Source organism: Pseudophryne corroboree, chromosome 1, assembly GCF_028390025.1.
Source record: "Pseudophryne corroboree isolate aPseCor3 chromosome 1, aPseCor3.hap2, whole genome shotgun sequence".
In the NCBI taxonomy this organism is placed as follows: Eukaryota; Metazoa; Chordata; class Amphibia; order Anura; family Myobatrachidae; genus Pseudophryne; species Pseudophryne corroboree.
The window spans coordinates 1044937487-1044960131 of record NC_086444.1 but is presented as its reverse complement, the minus strand read 5'-3'; the positions used below and the strand labels follow the sequence as shown (position 1 = coordinate 1044960131).

Below are 22645 nucleotides of genomic sequence, written 5' to 3'. Positions count from 1 at the left end.
CATCCTCTAGGACGAAGGAGAAAAAGGATTTTAATTACCTACCGGTAAATACTTTTCTCGTAGTCCATAAAGGATATTGGGGAGACTTAGTATGATGGGGGTATAGATGGGGTCCATAGGAGCCGGTGCACTTTAAATTTATTCACTGGGTGTGCTGGCTCCTCCCCTCTATGCCCTCTCCCACAGGCAGTTATAGGTAAAACAGTGCCCGAAGGAGAAAGGACATATATGAGAGAAGGAACATAACAATGAGTGGCGAGATTTATACACCAGCAGACCACGACCATACAACAACCAGCAACAACTGAACAGGTAACCATATAAAAGAGAACCTGCAGAAAAGTCAACGCACTGAGGTGGGTGCCCAATATCCCTTATGGACTACGAGAAAAGGATTTACCAGTAGGTAATTAAAATCCTATTTTCTCTAGCATCCACAAGGCATATTGAGGAGACTTAGTACGATGTAAACGTCCCAAAGCTTCCAGAATGGGCGGGAACGTGCAGAGCCTGCTGCAGCACCCCCTGCCCAAACTGGGTGTCGAAGTCAGAAAATATTACAGTACACACATCACATACAAACACCACACAGATGGCCATCGTGCACGTACTTATTCTGCCGTGCGTGCACATATTCGCAAATTGCGTATGATCACTCACGCGGTCGTGCATGTTAGCGCGTGGTATGAGTAATTATGGTAGTGTTTGTAATCGCATGGAAAAGCTATAAAAACACATTACATATTTAATCCAAATAGTGCTCAATGTACACATAGCCCACATGCACCGCACCAGCAATTTACACTTGTTTAAATGGTATAGTAACAAAGGGATTAGCCTTTACAGGATAGGAGGGGACAGAACTAGGTTATAAGGTGGTGTTTGGTATCCAGCTGTAGAGTATTTTAAGAGCAATATTCCGGTGTTGGTTTGCAGAAGATCGCACGCTCCTGCGAATAGTTATGCGCAGGAACAGAATATAAACATTAACTGTATTTACTGTGCTCTTGATATGCGGCGGGAACTCAGAGGAGAACATCTGCAAGTGCTCCTGGACCAGACATTGCCCACCTATTCAAACTGACCTATGACCTCTCCTGTACTGTAAACGACCATCCCAGTGTCCAATGGACAAAGAGATTACAGTTCCCATTGTGTTAGGTTTTGGACAAATGTATAAAAAGCCAGCTGCAGGCCAGGTCACTCACAATCTCTGAAGATCATCTACTTTGATGATTGAGGACTGGACCGGGAAGCGCAGGCGAACAAACATATGTACCATTGACTGTAGCCTTTTTCTCTTATTGTATTATTCTTGTAACCCCCTGCTAGTAAAGATAACCGTTGGTGGGTTGGACGCCAACATAGGTTTTGAATTACAATTGGTGTCGAGTCCCATTTCCTGCTAAAAGGTTTAAGGTATATTACGATCACACGTGTAACTGCATAGTGCTCTCAGCGTGTCTCTGTGTGTGCGTATGCACTGCGTGTACTTTGTACGTCCATCACGGCGTGAGTATGCAAAGTGCGTACGGGGTACTGGCCTTTGTACGCTAACTGTGTAAAAAGTACGTAGGGTAAAGATTAAATACAGCGGCCGCAGAGGCTCGATTTGAAAGTGTATTAAGAGTGTTTTAAGGTATTGCTCTTTGTCCTGCAAAGTAAATCAGCATTTACAATTGGGGACTCGATCCGGTTTTTCACATGCTCACAGGCAAGCAGATCATAGCAGACTTTAATCTATCAGCAAAGGGTGGAAATATATCTACGTTAAACCTTTTTCTGGTTGCTGGATGTTTTAAAACCCTATTTGTGTGCTGTTATATTGCGTCTGCTCCGTCTGGTCTACAGAGGTGCTGATAGAGCCCGGGGGTAAACAGGAAAAAAGCTATTTAAAAAATCTGTGTAATTTTTCTTGGCGAAAAAAAAAAACGTACACAGGGCGTACCTATACTTTGCATACCCTCTCACATATTGTTGCAAAACAAAGTTCAAATAAGTCATATTGTGTTTGATTCAGATTGGATTGTTTATCTGTTAAGTAGAATTTAAAAGTACATTTAAAAGTTGCTGCATTGCCATGATATAGGTTTTTTTTTTTTAAACTCAGGCCTAAAGAAACATTGGTGCCTGTGTGGAATGTGATTTCTTTGTGACAAAGGAGCCACATGGTGTGTCCACCATCTTGTGTAAACCTCATGGACGTGGAAGGGGGAGGAGCAGTGGCCATTTTAGGAAGGCCACTTTATAAATAGCTGATTTTCACTGTGCTCAGAACAATCAGTTTCCTTTGTAACATCCAGCACCATTTATGAGTTACCAATTAATTTATTTAACCCATGCCATAGACAATTACAAATAGTTTCAATTGGGCCTAGTGAGGGTAAATGGTGAGATAAGTGAATTTTTTTTGTGTTTTTTCCCCTTTCTTGTCTGTGAAAAAAAAAAAAAGTTTTGTTTTTTTCTTCTCTCTTTTCTTCCAAGACTTGTGGAGTATAGCCATTGAAATGCAAATTAACCTGTGTAACTACTTTTTTTTTTTTAGTAGTGAACAGCAAATATCTGATATGCAAATTAGAGGCAGTGAAGAGGTAAGGTGTCTCATAGGAGGCCAGTAAATGATACGTATATATAATGTCATTATAATTATGTGTATATTTATATCAGTGTATGTTCTGCAAGATAGCTATCCAATCTGAATCATAGCATTTAAATTATAGGTTATTAGTCATTATAGATCTGTGTGAAATCGGATGCATTTGTTTGCTATATAGATACATTTGAAGTAAATGTATTTAAGGGAGTAATTATTAAAACACAAAACGCAGTTCTGGCCCAGTCGTAAAGGCTTATACAGAACAAGTGTGGGTTGTGTTAAGTGAGCGATTATAGTTAGTATTGCTCATATTTATAAAGACTGTGTGATTTGTTTTATTGCGGACGCATGTTTTGTACACGTGGCCCGGACAAAGTACAGGACCGCGCACGCAGTGTAAAAGGCACGCACGGTCGCGTGTTTACGCAAAGTTGCATAAGATTGCGGACGCTAAGTACAAATTACATGATAGTTCATTCAATTAAAAGGTGGGGTAGTATACCTTAAATGCAATAGCACATAACTATCCGATTTCAAAAGCAGATTAGTATAAGACTTTTTGTTTAAACTGTACTGCCTCTGGGGTACAGCTGCTGATCAGAAAGAGTGGAAATTTTCTGTACAGAAAAACGCTGTGTATTTGTGTGAGTTGAAAGGAAGAGTGAGTGTATTTGAACTCCAGAATTCGGGATCCCGTCATTGGTACACCAAGTGAGTGGAGGCTTGGCGGCGTAAGGCGGCTGACTCACGTTAGTATAGATAATAAAGTACGCAAGTCGTGAGGAGACTTGCACAGGAGCGTGGTAGGGAATTGTGAATTGTGACCCATATAGTTTTTTTTGTTACGCTACGGCTGAAGGGTCGCAGTTTGTATATTCGACTCGTGGTCGTAGAGCGGATAGGTAACAAGTACCTATACGCTGTGCGATTGGACCGCGCGTTTGTGGGTGCGATACGTGATGCAACTTGATACCCTTGTGCAAACTTTTTGTGCAAAACCGCGGTATCATTAGCGCCGTGTATAGCATACGCAAGCGTGATTTGTGTTTAAGTGCATAGGGAGTTTTCGCTGGTCTCTCTCAGGAAAATCTCCAACGTTAGATATTCACTGGAAAAGGTAAGTCACTCCTAAAAATATCCAGTGAATAGAAGCCAGTTAGAGGCCCTAGGTTGGGTACATTGCCTTCCACTATCAACAGTGTATCATAGTACTGGCCAACGTGGGCGAGAGCGGGTGAAGAGCGCTCAGAGAACTTTCACCGTCTGCTTGCATTGAGTATTTTGGTGTTTGTGGGAAAAGGCCCACAATTATGGGAGCCAGTTGCTCAAGTAAGAGACGTATGGTGGCCAGGGTTCAGGCTGGAAAGCCGCGGCCCAAGGGGTCAGCGAGGTTTATTATGTGTGGGAAATATGGTCCACACGCTGAAGTTTATTGTGACGAATGGGTATGTATGACTGACAAAGATACGGCATCATTCCCTAGGATAGGCAGCTTTGAACCAGAGGTACTGCAGAATGTAGGTAGTAGAATATGCCTGATCAAATCTAGAAAACGAAGGATCAGACATAATGATTGTTTAAACTTGTGGCAAGAGGGGGAGGTGCAAAGGGAACTGGCTCGCACAGCAAATTCCAGACCTAACAGGAATGTGGACACGAACACACCATTACCGACACAGGCTGAAGGGGAGTAGATGGCTACAATCAATGGTATATCTGTAAATGATAGAAAAATACATAATCAATGTGTTAACCTTAACCCTTGCAAGTTATATCCTGTTTTGAACTCTCTCCAAGGTCAGAGGAAAATTATGCATCCATCCCACTCTCAGCCCTCATCAAGGCAGTCGCCTTACAGGAAATTCAGGTGGGCCCTGTCCAACCAGTAAGAGCAGTAACAGTATCCCCCACTGAAGGACTGGTGAGATCACAGACATCGGTAAGTGTGAGACTGTCCATTACACAGAGACATCAACACCTCACAGTAACCAGATTAGGAATGAAATGGTAGGGTTATATCCTGTCTTGGAAATAGTAACTGCCAATGGGAGAACCGATAGTCAGGGAGTAACCCTCACCAGCAATAATTTAATGTATTGTCCGTGGACCAGATCAGAACTGCGGTCAATCATTTCAGAATTCCCCGATCCCCGGAAGCATTTAGCCAGATGTCAGAAGTATGTAAAGGATCTGTGTAATGCATATGAACCTGCAAACAAAGATTGGCAGATACTTTTGAAAGCGTGCCTACCCCCTAATATTGACACCCAAAAATGTATTACTGATTGTAAATTAGAGTCGGATGGTCCTATGACTGACGAACACAATCAGGAGAACGTGGAACGAATTAACATGCAACTAGAGCTGTATTTCCTCACTACTGTTAAGTGGAGAAAAATGTTCTCCATAAAACAGAGAAAATTAAATGGCATCTGAATATTTCCATTGGGCTTTGCAAATAATGGCTAGATACATTGGGCTATCGGATATAGGGAACGTTGCGAATTACAGGGAGGTGGCTGTCTCTGTGTTAATGGATGGACTCAATAAGGCATTAAGGGACAGGGTGCAAACATCTTTGCCTAATTGGAAAGGGGTCACAGTAGCTTATCTTAGAGAGTGCGCTATTGAGCATCACAAGAACATTGTTAGGCGCAGAGAACAACAGGAAGAGAGGTTAAGGACAGTAAGTATACAGGCTCTTACAGGAAAGACTCATCAGCCCAAACCCCAGACCCCTAATGGTAAGCCAAGGTTAATAATATGTTACACTTGTAAAAAGGAAGGGCATTTTGCCAGAGATTGTAGGAGTAGTAGGACACATAGTCAATATAGACCCCCTAGACAGAAAACACAAGCCACATTATTAAACACATACACAGGACCAAGGGACATATAGTAAGGAATCATGAGCCATATAGAAAACACAGATTCGGTTAATGGGAAGACCGGAATAAATGCAACATTACCCTTTGACAAAACTTGCTGGGGTTAAGATGGGGCCTTTAAACTTTTGTTTCTTTTTCTAGTAGAAATGCCCCCTGATTAACTTAACAGGAGCTTTGTTAGGTAGGAAATACATATAATGTGCTCCCGCTCAGGAAGTACAAAGTATGTCAGTCACCCACAAAGACTAATGTTACATTTCACTGTTCTAGATTCATGTCCATCACAGGCAGAGGAAATTATCTCAAAGATACCGGGTTCCCTATGAACTTAGGATGGACAGGACACTGGATTGATGGCTGCGATAGTCCCAGTAGAGATACAACACACATAGATTTTTTTTTTTTAAGGGGAATAGACCAAGGGGAATAGACCAAGTAGAGAAGTCATTCCCCATAGTGCCCAATCCAGTTGTCAAATTTTATAAAATCCTCTTTATCTCTACAAATTTATCTGTCACTAACTTCTATGTGATTTTTCTTTCTTCACAAGTTTCCTCTTCATCTTACGTTCACCAACAGGAGGGTACAATACATAGACCCGATTACAGTTCAAACGCCACATGCCTACTCGGTCCTTCAGAGTTCTGCCCAAATCCAGTATATCTCACCAGCACAAGGACACCAGTATTACTGCAGTGTGCCTGGTTATGCACAAAGGGTGGAGAATGAGAATACTGGTGAAGGGAGACTGTGTACAGACACCGATATGCATGATGGTGTGACAGCCTGTGGGTGAATGCCAAACCTGACATTTTTCTTTTTTTTTATAATTATTCCCCTCTCTTCTCTCATCCAGAGATGGTTTACTTCACACAACTGATAACACACGACAGTCAAATTGAAATGCAAAATTTGTGTTCCCTACAGGAAAAGGTGTTCTGGAAGTCGAAGGGGTATGGTCAGGAGTCCTCAGAACTTTGGACAGGTGGACACGGTAAGCCAGTGGCCCCCAGAGCATATTTTCCAAGTCTAGCTGAGGCGGCAACGGTCTGACTCATCTGGGCAAAGAGGGTATGTGCAAGCTGGTAAGAGCCTACTGGTGTGCGCCAGGATTCTCTTCTCCTGCAGGTAAGAGAACAATGACATGTTTTACTTGCTTGAGGAAGAATATTGGTAAGACAATACCAACAGAGCCATCCCATATCCCTCCTACAGATGGACCTTTTCAGGTAATACAAATCGACTTCATACAGTTACCAGCCTGTAGGAATTTGAAATATGTGTTAGTATGTATTGATGCGTTTTTCAACTGGGTAGAAGCGTTCGTTCCCTGCTGCCACAAATACTGCTACGTTCACTGCAAAGAAAATTGTGCAGGAACTTGCGTGTATATATGGTATCCCTAGAATGATTGAAAGTGATTGGGATACCCATTTTACAGGTGAAGTCTTTCAGGTCATGTGCAAACTGATGGGAATTAATAGCAAGCTACATACTCCGTACCGACCACAGGCGAGTGCGAAGGTAGAGAGAGTGAAAAGCACTATTAAGAACAAGCTGAGCAAAGTGATGTCTGAAACTGGATTGCTGTGGCCAGAAGCTTTGCCACTAGTGTTGTACAGCATCAGAACCACTCCCAGGTCACCGCTTAACTTATCACCCTTTGAAATTCTTTTTTGGTCGACAACCTCATGTAATGATAGACCCCCAGGATGATTTGAAATGCAATAATAAATAACTGTGAAATATTTGGCTAGGATGAGCCAGCAGCTGAGAATTCAACAAAGAAATCTAAAGCTGGTGATTCCTGACCTACCAAACAGTAATTGTCATGACATTGAGCCTGGGGATTATGTGATGATACAAAATTTTCTACGCTCAGGTTGCCTCATTGACAGGTGGGAAGGACCGTACCAAGTCTTGTTAACCAGCATTACAGGTTGCCGAAAGAGAGACTTGGGTCCGCTCGTCCCACTGCAAGAAGGTCGCTGACCCGGAGAAAACTAGTGACAAAGAGCAAGGTAAAGAGAACCTCATATCACTAGATAGTCTATTCCGGGAAAGCTGAGAGGCAGGACTGTTGAACGGCACCTGAGCGCGGAGAGCAACGAGATCAAGGACGGTTGTTGCACCATTTGCTTCTTTCAACTCCCCCCCCCCTTCGTTTTCCTTTTTTTTCTCCTTATTTTTTCCTTCTTTCCCCTAACGAAATGGATCTATCACAAGAGACTGCGTTTCGGGTTCTACTAGTAATATTGGTTTTTCTCAGGACAATTTGTTTTGGTGAGGGTACCAGAGAGGTCGAGCAAGGATCTGGAATGGGTTCTGATGGAGAGTACGAATTTGTAGGATCTCAGGAGCAGCATATCACTTGAGTAAAGGCTGGTATCAGTAAGCGCTCTGATAGTTATGGAGCTCGGAGGCAATGTGAAGGGTCTGATGAATATTGTATTTGTAGGAATTGTGAGAACATAGTCGAAGATGGGTGCATCCAGAGATGTCAGTCCAACATTAATATCAACATGGACCGACATCCGTTGAGTGATTACCACTCAGTGGGTAAGGTCTTAAACCAGACAGAATGCTGGGTGTGCTCACAGGTACCTCAAGGTCAGAGTAAGTCAGGATTAGTACCATACCAGTTAACAATAGATGAGGTACTCGAATTACGGGGTGGGAGACCGGTGGACAAGAAATTCAATATATCTAGGCCCCCTAACTTGAAGCTCCACCAGTATCATGTAGATAGGTCCCTGTTGTATTTCAATATTTCCAATTTCCGAAAACCAGGAAATTAGGAAGTGACGTGGAATAACCAGACAATGACCTTTTCGCACAGAGCTGATGGGATACCTATCAACTCTGAACTTGTACGCAAGATAGCCAACAGTGGGAGGTATTTTCGGTATAGGTATACACGTGGAAGCAAGACCATGTGGGTTGGAAAAGTATGGTCAGGGTATTGTGACCATATCATCCAGCCCGATACTTGTACTGAGCAAATGAGAGAACTAGGGATTGATTTCTTTACATGGAAAGTTTGCAATATGGTGATGTTACATTTTGTTCCCTACTTTCTCCCAGATGATGCCTATTTTATATGTGGGAGAAAAGCGTACAAGTGGTTAATTTCGAGCTCTGAGGGATTGTGTTATATTGGGAGAGTACTAGCTGAGGTCATGACCATAACCCACGATAAAATGAAAGACGTTCCACGCAGCGCTCAGACTCCTTATACTCATACCCACTATGAACATATCATCAAGAGACACCTCATAGATAGGGCAGAGCACGCAGCCTCTGATTTGATCCATGAATCCACCGGGATTCAGTTCCTTAGCGCATTAGATATCACCCGTACTGCCAGAGGAACTATCAATTATAGGTACATCCATGCACTAGCGAACTTGATAGACAATATCACCGAGATGTATGATGACACCTTCAGTTATACGGGAAGGGAGTTACAAGCCTACAAGAAAGAACTGATCCAGCACAGGATGGTCCTTAATTATGTTACAGCCGTGACAGGTGGGTATTGTGTTACTCTGGCAACTCAATATGGTTTGAAGTGCTGCACGTATATTACAAACAGCACTGACGACCCCACGGAGATCATCGAACAGAAGATGGACGAGATCTTACAGTTGAAGTGGGAGTTCAGGAGGAAGCACAACTTTACCTTAGCGACTGTGGGTAATGAAGTGACCGGCTGGGTCTCATGTTTGAACCCACGCAAATGGTTCTCAGGGTTAGGAGAGTGGGCACAGAATGTTATTATGAGTGTGGGGACGTTTCTCCTTTGTATCCTGGGAGCCATCATAATTATTGGCCTGATATTCAGGTGTGTTCGAATTATAACGCGGCGCAAGCACAGCACAAATTTGATGAGTCTAAGGAGCGAGGGTGTTGTTACAGCAGCAGATTTGATTTATGATCCATCCATAGAGACGGAGTTATGATAAGGATTGCAAATGAATTTTATGGCCTGTTTCTTTCACCATTTTTCTCTGTTTCCCCCTTACCCAGAAAACATCCAACCGGAAAAGACGTCAGCCCTACCCAACGTTTATGTGAATGTATTTTTATATATGTGTCTTCTCTTCATCTCTGCAACCTCCAGTTAATGACACACATAGTCGACAGGTGTTATACACATATAGTAGCATTCACATATGTTCCCCCTCCATGTATCATCAACTAAATGTGCTCCCCGTTTGTTGGAATAAGAAGCTGAAAAGAGCTCGGTAGTGATTGTTTGCCCATTTACAGACCCATAATATGGGATGAGATAGATTTAATGTATACTTCGTAATACCTCAAAGCTTATTTAGAACATATAGATGATACATGCCCCTCAGACACTGATTCATACATACATGCTTTTTACTATCCCACTAGGTTACACATTTCCCACCTACCGCTCTCCTCCGATCATCCAAACTTGTATATATTGTATAGATAATATTTTCTGTTTATTAGTTAAGAGTGGCAGTTATTGATGACTGCCAAAGGGTGGACTGTTGAAGTCGGAAAATATTACAGTACACACATCACATACAAACACCACACAGATGGCCTCCGTGTGCGTACTTATTCTGCCGTGCGTGCACATATTCGCAAATTGCGTATGATCACTCACGCAGTCGTGCATGTTAGCGCGTGGTATGAGTAATTACGGTAGTGTTTGTAATCGCATGGAAAAGCCATAAAAACACATTACATATTTAATCCAAATAGTGCACAGTGTACACATAGCCCACATGCACCACACCAGCAATTTACACTTGTTTAAATGGTACAGCAACAAAGGGATTCACCTTTACAGGATAGGAGGGGACAGAACTAGGTTATTCCGGTGTTGGTTTGCAGAGGATCGCACGCTCCTGCGAATAGTTATGCGCAGGAGCACAACATAAACATTAACTGTATTTACTGTGCTCTTGATATGCGGCGGGAACCCAGAGGAGAACATCTGCAAGTGCACCTGGACCAGACATTGCCCACCTATTCAAACGGACCTATGACCTCTCCTGTACTGTAAATGACCATCCCAGTGTCCAATGGACAAAAAATACAGTTCCCATTGTGTTAGGTTTTGGACAAATGTATAAAAAGCCAGCTGCAGGCCAGGTCACTCACAATCTCTGAAGATCATCTACTTTGATGATTGAGGACCGGACAGCGTAGGCGAACAATCGTATGTACCATTGACTGTAGCCTTTTTCTCTTATTGTATTGTATTATTCTTCTAACCCCCTGCTAGTAAAGATAACCATTGGTGGGTTGGACGCCAACATAGGTTTTGAATTACAATTGGTGACGAGTCCCATTTCCTGCTAAAAGGTTTAAGGTATATTACTATCACACGTGTAACTGCATTGTGCTCTCAGCGTGTCTCTGTGTGTGTGTATGCACTGCGTGTACTTTGTACGTCCATCACGGTGTGAGTACGCAAAGTGCGTACGGGGTACGGGTCTTTGTACGCTGTGTAAAAAGTACGTAGGGTAAAGATTAAATACAGCGGCCGCAGCGGCTCGATTTTAAAGTGTATTAAGAGTGTTTTAAGGTATTGCTTTTTGTCCTGCAAAGTAAATCAGCATTTACATGGGTATCCACTTTGGCCAGGGTATCAACCTTGTAGAACTTAACAAAAGTGTTCTTCCCCGACCAGGTAGCAGCTCGGTATAGTTGCAAGTCCGAGATTCCACGGGTAGCCGCCCAGGAAGAGCCCACCGATCTTGTAGAGTGGGCCTTCAGAGACTTAGGAACATGTAAGGCTGCCGACACATAGGCATGTTGGATAGTAACCTTAAGCAAACGAGCAATGGACTACTTTGAAGCAGGGCAACCCATTTTCTGCGCATCATATAGTATGAACAAGGAATTTGATTCTGATCCGAGCAGTTCGCTGGACATAGATCTTCAAGGCTCGCACAGCACCTAATGCCATTATCCACACCAGCCTGCAGGAAACATAAAAAACATCCAAGGTGGAACTCTGTAGGGGTATATGTGTGTTCCTCACACTAAGAGACATATCTTCTCCAAATATGATGATAGTGTTTTGATGTCACCGCTTTCCGGGCCAGAACCATGGTAGCAATAACCTTGGAAAGGCCCTTGTGAGCTAGGATGTTCCGCTCAACCTCCATGCCATCAAACGAAGTCGCCGTAAGTCCGGGTAGATGAATGGCCCTTGTTGAAGAAGATCTATTCTTAGTGGTAGAGGCCAAGGGTCTTCGATGGACTTGTCCAGAAGATCTGCGTACAATCCGGGGCAATCAGAATTGCCTGGACTTCCTGATTTCTGATTTGCTTGAGCACCCTTGGGAGCAACGGAATTGGAGGAAACAGGTAGACCAGCCGGTAAGGCCAAGGCGACATCACTGCATCTACTGCCCTCACCTGAGGGTCCCTGGTTTGTGAGCAATATCAGTGAAGCTTCTTGTTGAGTCGAGAAGCCATCTTGTCTATTTGTGGGCAGCCCCACTGGTTGATGATCTGCTGAAACATCTGATGGTGGAGCCCCCACTCCCCCGGGTGGAGATTGTGACGAGTCAGGAAGTCCGCTTCCCAGTTGTCCACTCCCGGAATGAAGATTGCGGACATTGCGCTTGCATTTCTTTCCGCCTAGAGGAGTATCTTTGACACCTATCACATGTAGGCTCTGCTTTTTGTCCCTCCTTGCCAATTGATGTACGCTATGGCGTTGTCCGACTGTACTTGGATTGCGTGATCCTTGAGCAAAGGAGAAATTTGAAGCAGACCATTGTAGATTGCCCGAAGTTCCAGAATGTTGATCGGAAGGAGGGCTTCGTGGGATGACCACCTGCCCTGGAACTGAACCCCTTGTGATGCAGCGTCCTCTAGAGGGAGTTTTAACACATCCCATATAGCCAGAATGAGGGGTTCAATACCCTGAGCAGAAGGGGAATCCCCACTAACGGGATCCAAGTCCTCCCCATCCTCCTGTATATCCTCATCTGAATCCGAGAGTAAGGCAGGTAAACTATGCTTTTGTGGTCCTGAGTTAGAGAGGGGGGCTGTGTAATATCTGCCCTAGCAGCTAAGTCTGCAACAGCCTGTTGTAGTAGCTGAGTTTTCTGAACATTAGCAGTGAGTTGTGATGACATATCAGACATCATATTCTTAAGGGCCTGTAGCCAGGAAGGCACTTGACCCTCTCCCCCAGCCCCCTCACTGAGTTGTGAAGATTATTGTTCACATGAAACAGAATCAGATGATAAGGGAGAGAATCTGGGTTGGCATACACTGCATAGTTTGTGTTTACCCATGCTCATAGTAAATCACAATGACATACACACAGACAGTAAAACTTATCAAGCCTGCCCTTACTGTAGGTGAGCACACCCCAGCTACACAGTCCCAGTGAGGCGCTCAGCATATAATATCACAGTGAAACACTTATCATTTCTGTCCTGTATAGGACACAGATTGTGTACAATAGCGGCTCTCCCCCTTTGCTACACCCTGTACCAGTTTTACAGCGTTTTCTGAGTGTGTTCAGGAGGAGCTGTGTGCGCCTGCTGTTGCTGCAGTAGGAAGAGGAAGGCGCCAAAATGCAGCTGGACCCGCTCTGAGGTAGCTCCGCCCCCCAATGGCGCCGGAGCTACAGAGTTTTTCGAACAGGCAATGTCTCCTAAAGTGCTTAAAAACATCACACAAGTGCTAGTTTAAGCCACCGATATCCAGTTTACACAGGGTGCTCTAGCAGGGCCCCCGCTTTGTACTCACTTGTGCGGTGTGCAGCGATTGCGACAGCTAAGGCGCAGTGCCCCGCTGAACAAACAACCTCTCGGGGAAGCGACTAACACCTCGCATGGCCCGTGACCGTCCCCCCCTCCCGATGCAGGTATGCTGGTGCCCAAACAGCATACCGAAAATAACAAAGATTTAAAATAAACTGAATAAAACTCTCTGGAGCTGCAGAGATGTGCATCCTCTCCTGAGGGCACTTTTTTCTAAACTGCCTGTGTGAGGGGACATAGAGGGGAGGAACCAGCACACCAAGTGAAGAAGTTTAAAGTGAACCGGCTCCTTTGGACCCCGTCTATACCCCCATCGTACCAAGTCTCCCCAATATCCCTTATGGATGCTAGAGAAAATATTTTATATGTTGTAGAAGCGAGAACTATAGCCAGGTTGCTAGCTATTGTGGTTGTCCCATAGCCTCTCCCCCTCATGTCTCCCTAGGCCCTTACCTTAATGTTCTCTACAGCCGTAAGTCCAACTGTGTCTCTCTAACGTTATGCCTCAGTGACACTCATCATTGTCTCCCCTACATCTCTCTCTGATCTCTGCCTGCTGGTGAGTTTGTGGGTGGGGCCAGCATGCACGGGAGTGCATGAGCTCCAAGTGATGACAAGTGTCCTCCCCCACCTTCCCATCTCTAACCCCTTTCATCTCTCCTCCACTTTCCACCCTCTAACTTCTCTGCCCCCTCCCCATTTAAAAGGAGGGGGAATTAGCAGAAAGAGGGGGAGCAGCGAGATCACGTGGGCATCGTATGAGTGAGGGGGCCCGGATGCACGCACTGACAGAGCTGACTGGAGGACAGGTGAGACTGCAGCTGTTTCTAACAGGCAGCCAGTGAGAGATGTGAAGGGAAGAAGCAGGGTCTTTTTGCAGCTCTCTACTGTGTCTGCATTAGAAACAATTCCAGCATTATATAATAGATACACAAGTGACTTGAATACAAGTAAAATATCCTGTTAATCATTATCTTTATATTTGGTTAACAGTGATGTCATTATGAATATTTGGGAAGTAGTTATATCAAGTCATTTATCTGAAATGTAGTAGTGTCAGTCCCATTAACCACTTCCCCACAGAGTATTGTCACTCCTGTGCTGGAGCCCATTTTGGCACTTTTTTGAACTGGATACATTCCACTATCAGTATAAGTAACAATTTAAAAAAAAAAATTTTTTTTTATGCAGTAGCTACTGAACACAAATGATACCATGCTTTTTAAAAAATAAAAATAAAAAAAAGATTTTGAATTAAATTGCCCATAATTTTTATGAATAATATTGTATGCCAACAAGGTACATTTGAAATGAGGTTGACCCTGCGTGAAAGATACAGCTCTTCAAGTGTCCTCCCCTAGCCTTGGTAAAAGCAAAGGTTCGGCGCAGTGCGGGTTGTTAATGTCTGGTGATGACAGGTGACTACCAGATAATACTACTTTGCCCTGGAGTTTATTAATGCCAGAAAGGAGGAAGATCACACTAATCACCAAACTTGTAAGTTTGCCCAAACTCTAAAACTGGGGACGTCCCAGCTTCAAACAAGGGTACCTTAAGCTTAATAGGTGGCAGCAACAGGAAGGACTGGAACTCTCGCCTTCAACATTTTTAATGAACCTGTTGAAAATGAGTCCCACTCATCCTTAGCATTGACGGTTTCTACAACTTATAATTTGTACAGAAGATATGTCATGAGTCATATTACTAATGTTGGATGTGTTTCATACTTTGTAACTACCAATGGAGGTGAAACACCTGGTTTTCAGGATAATCTCAAATGAGTAACGTGCTTAGCTGCAAAATGAGACACGTTCATTTTAAAGGAAGAATAATTCTTGCTGTATATTAGACATTACTTCATAGTTTAGATACCTGCAAATTTATATACATGTTCGGCACCTAGTTTAATTAGCACTGGCTGCAATACAATATATACAGTATGCATGGTATGTTAGCGCCAAACTATACAGTATTTATATGTATGTTCTGTCAGTATCTCCAACAGTTGATCAGTTGTTTCATTTTTCTATTGGTTATGTGGGGATGTTATCAAAAGGTTGACAGGTTAAAATGTCGAGAGGCAGCATATCGACATTCTCAGGGTTAGGCAACGTGCGTGTGTGTGTGGGGAGGGGGTTGGCAACAGGGGGAGGGTTAGGGTCAAGCAATAATGGAGAGATACTCAACGGAACACCGGAGGTCTGACCAGAAAGTAACAGTCACATGACTGACAGGACCCAGAAGTCGCCGCTGGGCCACCAGTGATGATATGCCAGCATTTCATCGACCATCTCCTACTCACTCACTTCCTGTCCTCATCTCCGCATCCACATGCTCACACTTCATATCATCTGTCAGTCTCCCCTCTCCACTAGATTGTAAGTTCCTAGGAGCAGGGATCTCTTCTCTCCTGTCTCACAGCCCTCTTCTCTAGCACTTCAATGACAGCCCTCACCTACTCAGTGGCCATTTAGTCTGTAATTCCTCGCGCTCGTAGCAGTCTCTTCCAGCTGCTGTACTCCTGCTTCCCGGCTGTACTGTGTACTGAGAATTGTGGTGCTAATTGTTACTTGTGCTCTGTTTATATTACAGTAATGTAATGGTCTACGTACCCTGTACTGTCCTACTGTTGCTGTATGCATGGTGCAACGGAACACTTGTGGCGCCTTATAAATAAAGTTTAATAATAATTTCAGAACTGTCTGCATGATAAACACTGACGCGTCAATGTCGAAATTATGACTATGCTGACATTATGAGTGTTGACATATCGTATCTAACCTAGTTACGCGAGTACTGTGGCAATTATACGTCATCCACTACTGGATAGGTCACTGCCTTGGCTGGATGAGCCAAACTCTCTAAACCCCACAATTACTTTAGCTGCTAACTTTAGGAACTACCCTAACATTCTGGACAAATGTATCCACGCCTGAATTAAAGCATGCTACATTTGGTGCAAGGACAACACTGTATATAAATGTTAGTAACCCTTAGTATTTCAGCCTTGGGTATAAAATATACCGTCCCACTCCCAAGATATAAAAGGAAATTCAAGTTTTATAAATAACAATACCTTTATCATTTCTCCTTCACCTGCAGTTTTATTCTGCGCTACCAAGTCACCTTCTTCGTTACAGCTCACAAAGCAGCTGTTTGACGCCAGCAAAGCCATTTTCCCCTGAAAGGAATAAGAAAAAGTTGTTACATTAAGCTGTGTAACTATAATACAAACATGGTGTAAATACTTTTCTAGACAGCTATAAATTAGCTATTATAGGCAGTCACGAGGGCCAAATATAATAGCCTGTGTGTTGTGCAAGTGGCGAGATTTTGGTGATTTAGGGCCAAATTCAATTAGCCCCGTTAATTTAACGGGGGTAGAAAAAATAAGATTTTACTCACCGGTAAATCTATTTCTCGTAATCCGTAGTGGATGCTGGGGACTCCGTAAGGACCATTGGGAATAGACTGGCTCCGCAGGAGACAGGGCACTCTAAGAAAGAATTAGGAATACTGGTGTGCACTGGCTCCTCCCTCTACGTCCTTCCTCCAGACCTCAGTTAGAGAAACTGTGCCCGGAAGAGCTGACAGTACAAGGAAAGGATTTTGGAATCCAGGGTAAGACTCATACCAGCCACACCAATCACACCGTATAACTTGTGATAACTATACCCAGTTAACAGTATGAACAACAACGGAGCATCAGACAAACCTGATGCAAGCATAACATAACCCTTATTTAAGCAATAACTATATACAAGTATTGCAGAAGAAGTCCGCACTTGGGACGGGCGCCCAGCATCCACTACGGACTACGAGAAAAAGATTTACCGGTGAGTAAAATCTTATTTTCTCTAACGTTCTAGTGGATGCTGGGGACTCCGTAAGGACCATGGGGATTATACCAAAGCCTCCAAACGGGCGGGAGAGTGCGGATGACTCTGCAGCACCGAATGGGCAAACACAAGGTACTCCTCAGCCAGGGTATCAAACTTGTAGAATTTTGCAAAAGTGTTTGAACCCGACCAAGTAGCAGCTCGGCAAAGCTGTAATGCCGAGACCCCTCGGGCAGCTGCCCAAGAAGAGCCCCACCTTCCTTGTGGAGTGGGCATTCACTGATTTTGGATGCGGCAATCCTGCCGCAGAATGAGCCTGCTGAATCGTGTTACAGATCCAGCGCGCAATAGTTTGCTTTGAAGCAGGAGCACCCAGCTTGTTGGGTGCATACAGGATAAACAGCGAGTCAGTCTTCCTGACTCCAGCCGTTCTGTTAACATAAATCTTCAAAGCCCGGACTACGTCCAGCAACTTGGAATCTTCCAAGTCACGAGTAGCCGCAGGCACCACAATAGGTTGGTTCAAATGAAACAAAGACACAACCTTTGGTAGAAATTGCGTACGAGTCCGCAATTCTGCCCTGTCCATATGAAAAACCAGATAGGGGCTTTTACATGACAAAGCCGCCAATTCTGACACACGCCTAGCCGACGCTAAGGCCAACAGCATGACCACTTTCCATGTGAGATACTTTAGCTCCACGGTCTTAAGTGGCTCAAACCAGTGGGATTTCAGGAAACCCAAGACCACGTTAAGATCCCAAGGTGCCACTGGTGGCACAAAACGGGGTCTGAATATGCAGCACTCCCTTAACAAACGTCTGAACCTCAGGCAGTGAAGCCAGTTCCTTTTGAAAGAAAATGGATAGGGCCGAAATCTGGACCTTTATGGATCCTAATTTTAGGCCCATCGTCACTCCTGACTGTAGGAAGTGCAGGAATCGACCCAGCTGGAATTCCTCTGTAGGGGCTTTCCTGGCCTCACACCAAGCAACATATTTTCGCCATAAACGGTGATAATGTTTTGCTGTCACGTCTTTCCTAGCCTTTATCAGCGTAGGAATAACTTCATCCGGAATGCCCTTTTCCGCTAGGATCCGACGTTCAACTGCCATGCCGTCAAACGCAGCCGTGGTAAGTCTTGGAACAGACAGGGCCCTTGTTGTAACAGGTCCTGTCTGAGAGGCAGAGGCCATGGGTCCTCTGTGAGCATTTCTTGCAGTTCCGGGTACTAAGTCCTTCTTGGCCAATCTGGAGCAATGAATATTGTTCTCACTCCTCTTTTTCTTACAATTCTCAGCACCTTGGGTATGAGAGGAAGAGGAGGAAACACATAGACCGACTGGAACACCCATGGTGTTACTAGCGCGTCCACAGCTATCGCCTGAGGGTCCCTTGACCTGGCGCAATACCTGTTTAGCTTTTTGTTGAGGCGTGACGCCATCATGTCCACCTGTGGGAGTTCCCATCGATTTGCAATCAGCGTGAAGACTTCTTGATGAAGTCCCCACTCTCCCGGGTGGAGGTCGTGTCTGCTGAGGAAGTCTGCTTCCCAGTTGTCGACCCCCGGAATGAACACTGCTGACAGTGCTTGCACGTGATTCTCCGCCCAAAGAACAATCCTGGTGGCTTCTGCCATCGCCCCCCTGCTTCTTGTGCCGCCCTGTCGGTTGACATGGGCCACTGCAGTGATGTTGTCTGACTGAATCAGCACCGGTTGGTCTCGAAGCAGAGGCTCCGCTTGGCTTAGGGCGTTGTATATGGCCCTTAGTTCTAGGATATTTATGTGCAGACAAGTCTCCTGACTTGACCACAGCCCTTGGAAGTTTCTTCCCGAGTGACTGCCCCCCATCCTCGGAGGCTTGCATCCGTGGTCACCAGGACCCAGTCCTGTATGCCGAACCTGCGGCCCTCGAGAAGGTGAGCACTCTGCAGCCACCACAGAAGAGACACCCTGGCCCTGGGGGCCAGGGTGATCAGCCGATGCATCTGAAGATGCGATCCGGACCACTTGTCCAACAGATCCCACTGAAAGATCCTGGCATGGAACCTGCCGAAGGGAATGTCTTCGTATGACGCCACCATCTTTCCCAGGACTCGCGTGCAGTGATGCACCGACACCCGTTTTGGTTTCAGTAGGTCCCTGACCAGAGTCACAAGCTCCTGAGCCTTCTCCTCCGGGAGAAATATTTTCTTCTGGCCTGTATCCAGAATCATGCCCAGGAAGGGCAGACACTTCGTAGGGATCAGCTGCGACTTTGGAATATTCAGAATCCAGCCGTGCTGCCGCAACACTTCCTGAGAGTGTGCTACGCTGATCAGTAAGTGCTCCCTGGACCTCGCCTTTATGAGGAGATCGTCCAAGTATGGGATAATTGTAACTCCTTGCTTCCGAAGGAGCACCATCATCTCCGCCATCACCCTGGTAAATATTCTCGTGCCGTGGACAGGCCAAACGGCAGCGTCTGGAATTGGTAATGACAGTCCTGTACCACAAACCTGAGGTACTCTTGATGAGGCGGATAAATGGGGACATGCAAGTAAGCATCCTTGATGTCCAGAGACACCATGAAATCCCCCTCTTCCAGACTTGCAATGACCGCTCTGAGCGATTCCATTTTGAACTTGAATTTCCTCAAATAAATATTCAGGGATTTTAAATTCAAGATGGGTCTGACCGAACCGTCCGGTTTCAGTACCACAAACATAGTGGAATAGTAACCCCTTCCCTGTTGAAGGAGGGGAACCTTTACTACCACCTATTGGAGGTATAGCTTGTGAATTGCCGCCAGCACTACCTCCCTTTCCCTGGGGGAAGCTGGCAAGGCCGATTTTAGGTAACGGTGAGGGGGCGTCACTCCAGCTTGTATCCCTGAGACACAATTTGTATAGCCCAAGGATCCACCCGTGAGCGAACCCACTGGTGGCTGAAATTTCGGAGACACGCCCCCACCGCTCCTGGCTCCGCCTGTGGAGCCCCAGCGTCATGCGGTGGATTTAGTGGAAGCCGGGGAGGACTTTTGTTCCTGGGACCTAGCTGCATGGTGCAGCTTTTTTCCTCTACCCCTGCCTCTGTTCCCTGTCCATTGCCGAGTCCATAAGACCCTTCTGGCAGAAATGGACATTGCGTTTATTCTAGAGCCTAGCAGGCAAATGTCCCTCTGGGCATCGCGCATATATAGGACCGCGTCCTTGATATGTCCCAGGGTCAGTAGAACAGTGTCCCTGTCCAGGGTATCCATCTCCTCCGAGAGATTATCAGTCCAAGCTGCTACAGCACTACACATCCAGGCCGAAGCAATTGCTGGCCTCAGTAGAGTACCAGAATGTGTATAAACAGACTTCAGGATAGCTTCCTGCTTTCTATCCGCAGGATCCTTTAGGGCGGTCGTATCCTGAGACGGCAGGGCCACCCTCTTAGATAAGCGTGTCAACGCCTTGTCTGCCCTCATCGAGGATTCCCAGCGTAACCTCTCTTGGAAATTACTACTTTCCTATCAGGGGAATCCCACGCTTTTTCACATAATTCATTTAATTCATGTGAAGGGGGAAAAGTCACTTCTTGCTTTTTCTCCCCATACATATAAACCCTCTTGTCAGGGACAGGGTTTTCCTCTGATATGTGCAATATATCCTTCATTGCTATAATCATGTAGCGGATGGCTTTTGTCATTTTAGGCTGCAACTTTGCATCATCGTCATCGACACTGGAGTCAGACTCCGTGTCGGCATCTGTGTCATCCATCTGGGATAGTGGGCGCTTGTGAGACCCTGACGGCCTCTGCATTGTAGGATCAGGCATGGGTTGAGACCCTGACTGTCCCGAGGCTACAGCTTTATCCCATCTGTTATGCAAGGAGCTTACATTATCATTTAACACCTTCCACATATAGATCCAATCAGGTGTCGGCACAGTCGGCGGCGACACCTCATTCACCGGCACTTGTTCTGCTTCCACATATCCTTCCTCATCAAACATGTCGACACTGACGTACCGACACACCGCACACACACAGGTAATGCTCTGACTGAGGACAGGACCCCACAAAGGCTTTTGGGGAGACAGAGAGAGAGTACGCCAGCACACACCCCAGCGCTATATAACCCAGGGATTACACTGTACCTTAGTGATTACCCAGTAGCTGCTGTTTGTGATCGTTTTGCGCCTAAATTTATGTGCCCCCCCCTCTCTTTTTACCCTTTTTGCACCTGGATACTGCAGGGGAGAGCCCGGGGAGCGTCTTTCCAGCAGAGCTGTGAAGAGAAAATGGCGCTGGTGTGCTGAGGAAGAAGGCCCCGCCTCCTCAGCGGCAGGCTTCTGTCCCGCTTCTATGTGTAAAAAATGGCGGGGGCTCGAACATATATCCAGTGCCTGACTGAAAATATGTATTATTTTGCCAAAAGGTACCTTAATTGCTGCCCAGGGCGCCTCCCCCCTGCGCCCTGCACCCTACAGTGACCGGAGTGTGCGGGTGTGCTGCGGGAGCAATGGCGCACAGCTGCAGTGCTGTGCGCTACCTTAAGTGAAGACAGGAGTCTTCTGCCGCCGATTTCGATGTCTTCATGCTTCTGCTGCTTCTGTACTTCTGGCTCTGCAAGGGGGAAGGCGGCGCGGCTCCGGACGATCAAGGTTAGGTACCTGTGTTCGATCCCTCTGGAGCTAATGGTGTCCAGTAACCTAAGAAGCGCAACCTAGCCGCAGTTAGGTTTGCTTCTCTCCCTTCAGTCCCACGTAGCAGAGAGTCTGTTGCCAGCAGAAGCTCTCTGAAAATAAAAAACCTAAACTAAAATACTTTCTTTCTAGCAAGCTCAGGAGAGCTCACTAAAAGCACCCAGCTCTGGCCGGGCACAGATTCTAACTGGGGTCTGGAGGAGGGGCATAGAGGGAGGAGCCAGTGCACACCAGGTAGTACTAAATCTTTCTTTAGAGTGCCCAGTCTCCTGCGGAGCCCGTCTATTCCCCATGGTCCTTACGGAGTCCCCAGCATCCACTAGGACGTTAGAGAAAAGGTGGTAACCTCTGGCTTTAACGCCTAGGGCTATTCAACTCCAGTCCCTTTTTCACCCGAGACCCTTTTAAATGCTTGTTAAATTAACGTGTTAGAAGGCGTTGACACATAAAATCCGTGATAAGTTCACTGACCTATGCGTTGAAAGTGCCGCGGCACCTATTAACGCGGTAGTTATATTAAATCGCCGGAATCTGTGCACTTCCCGCCACTCGCATTTGGCCCAGCTGGTTCACACAAAATTATGCCGACACAGGATGACAGCATTACTTTTTGTCATTTATGTGTATATATATATATATATATATATATATATATATATATATATATATATATATATATATATATATATTAAAAAGAAATAAAAATGAATTAAATTTGAGTTTAGAGTGTTTTCTACCACCACATTATGTATGTCACTCACTTCACTACAAAGGTATCTGCACCAGCAACAAGGCCAAGACTGAACACAAACATCACAAAATGTCATCATATTGTATTAGGTAGAATAGTCCCCCAGCTACAATGTGATTGTCATAGC

General features: G+C 45.2%; 1 protein-coding gene across 2 annotated transcripts in view; it reads right to left on the bottom strand.

Annotated features, from left to right (window-relative positions):
• The window catches only part of FRG1 (FSHD region gene 1), a 67705-nt gene that overhangs the window by 21268 nt on the left and 23792 nt on the right, over positions 1-22645 (bottom strand). For both annotated transcript variants that reach the window (XM_063920812.1, XM_063920813.1), the window contains one exon: positions 16333-16437. In XM_063920812.1, the coding sequence (XP_063776882.1) occupies positions 16333-16437 (105 nt within the window). The remainder of the gene's footprint in view (positions 1-16332; positions 16438-22645) is intronic.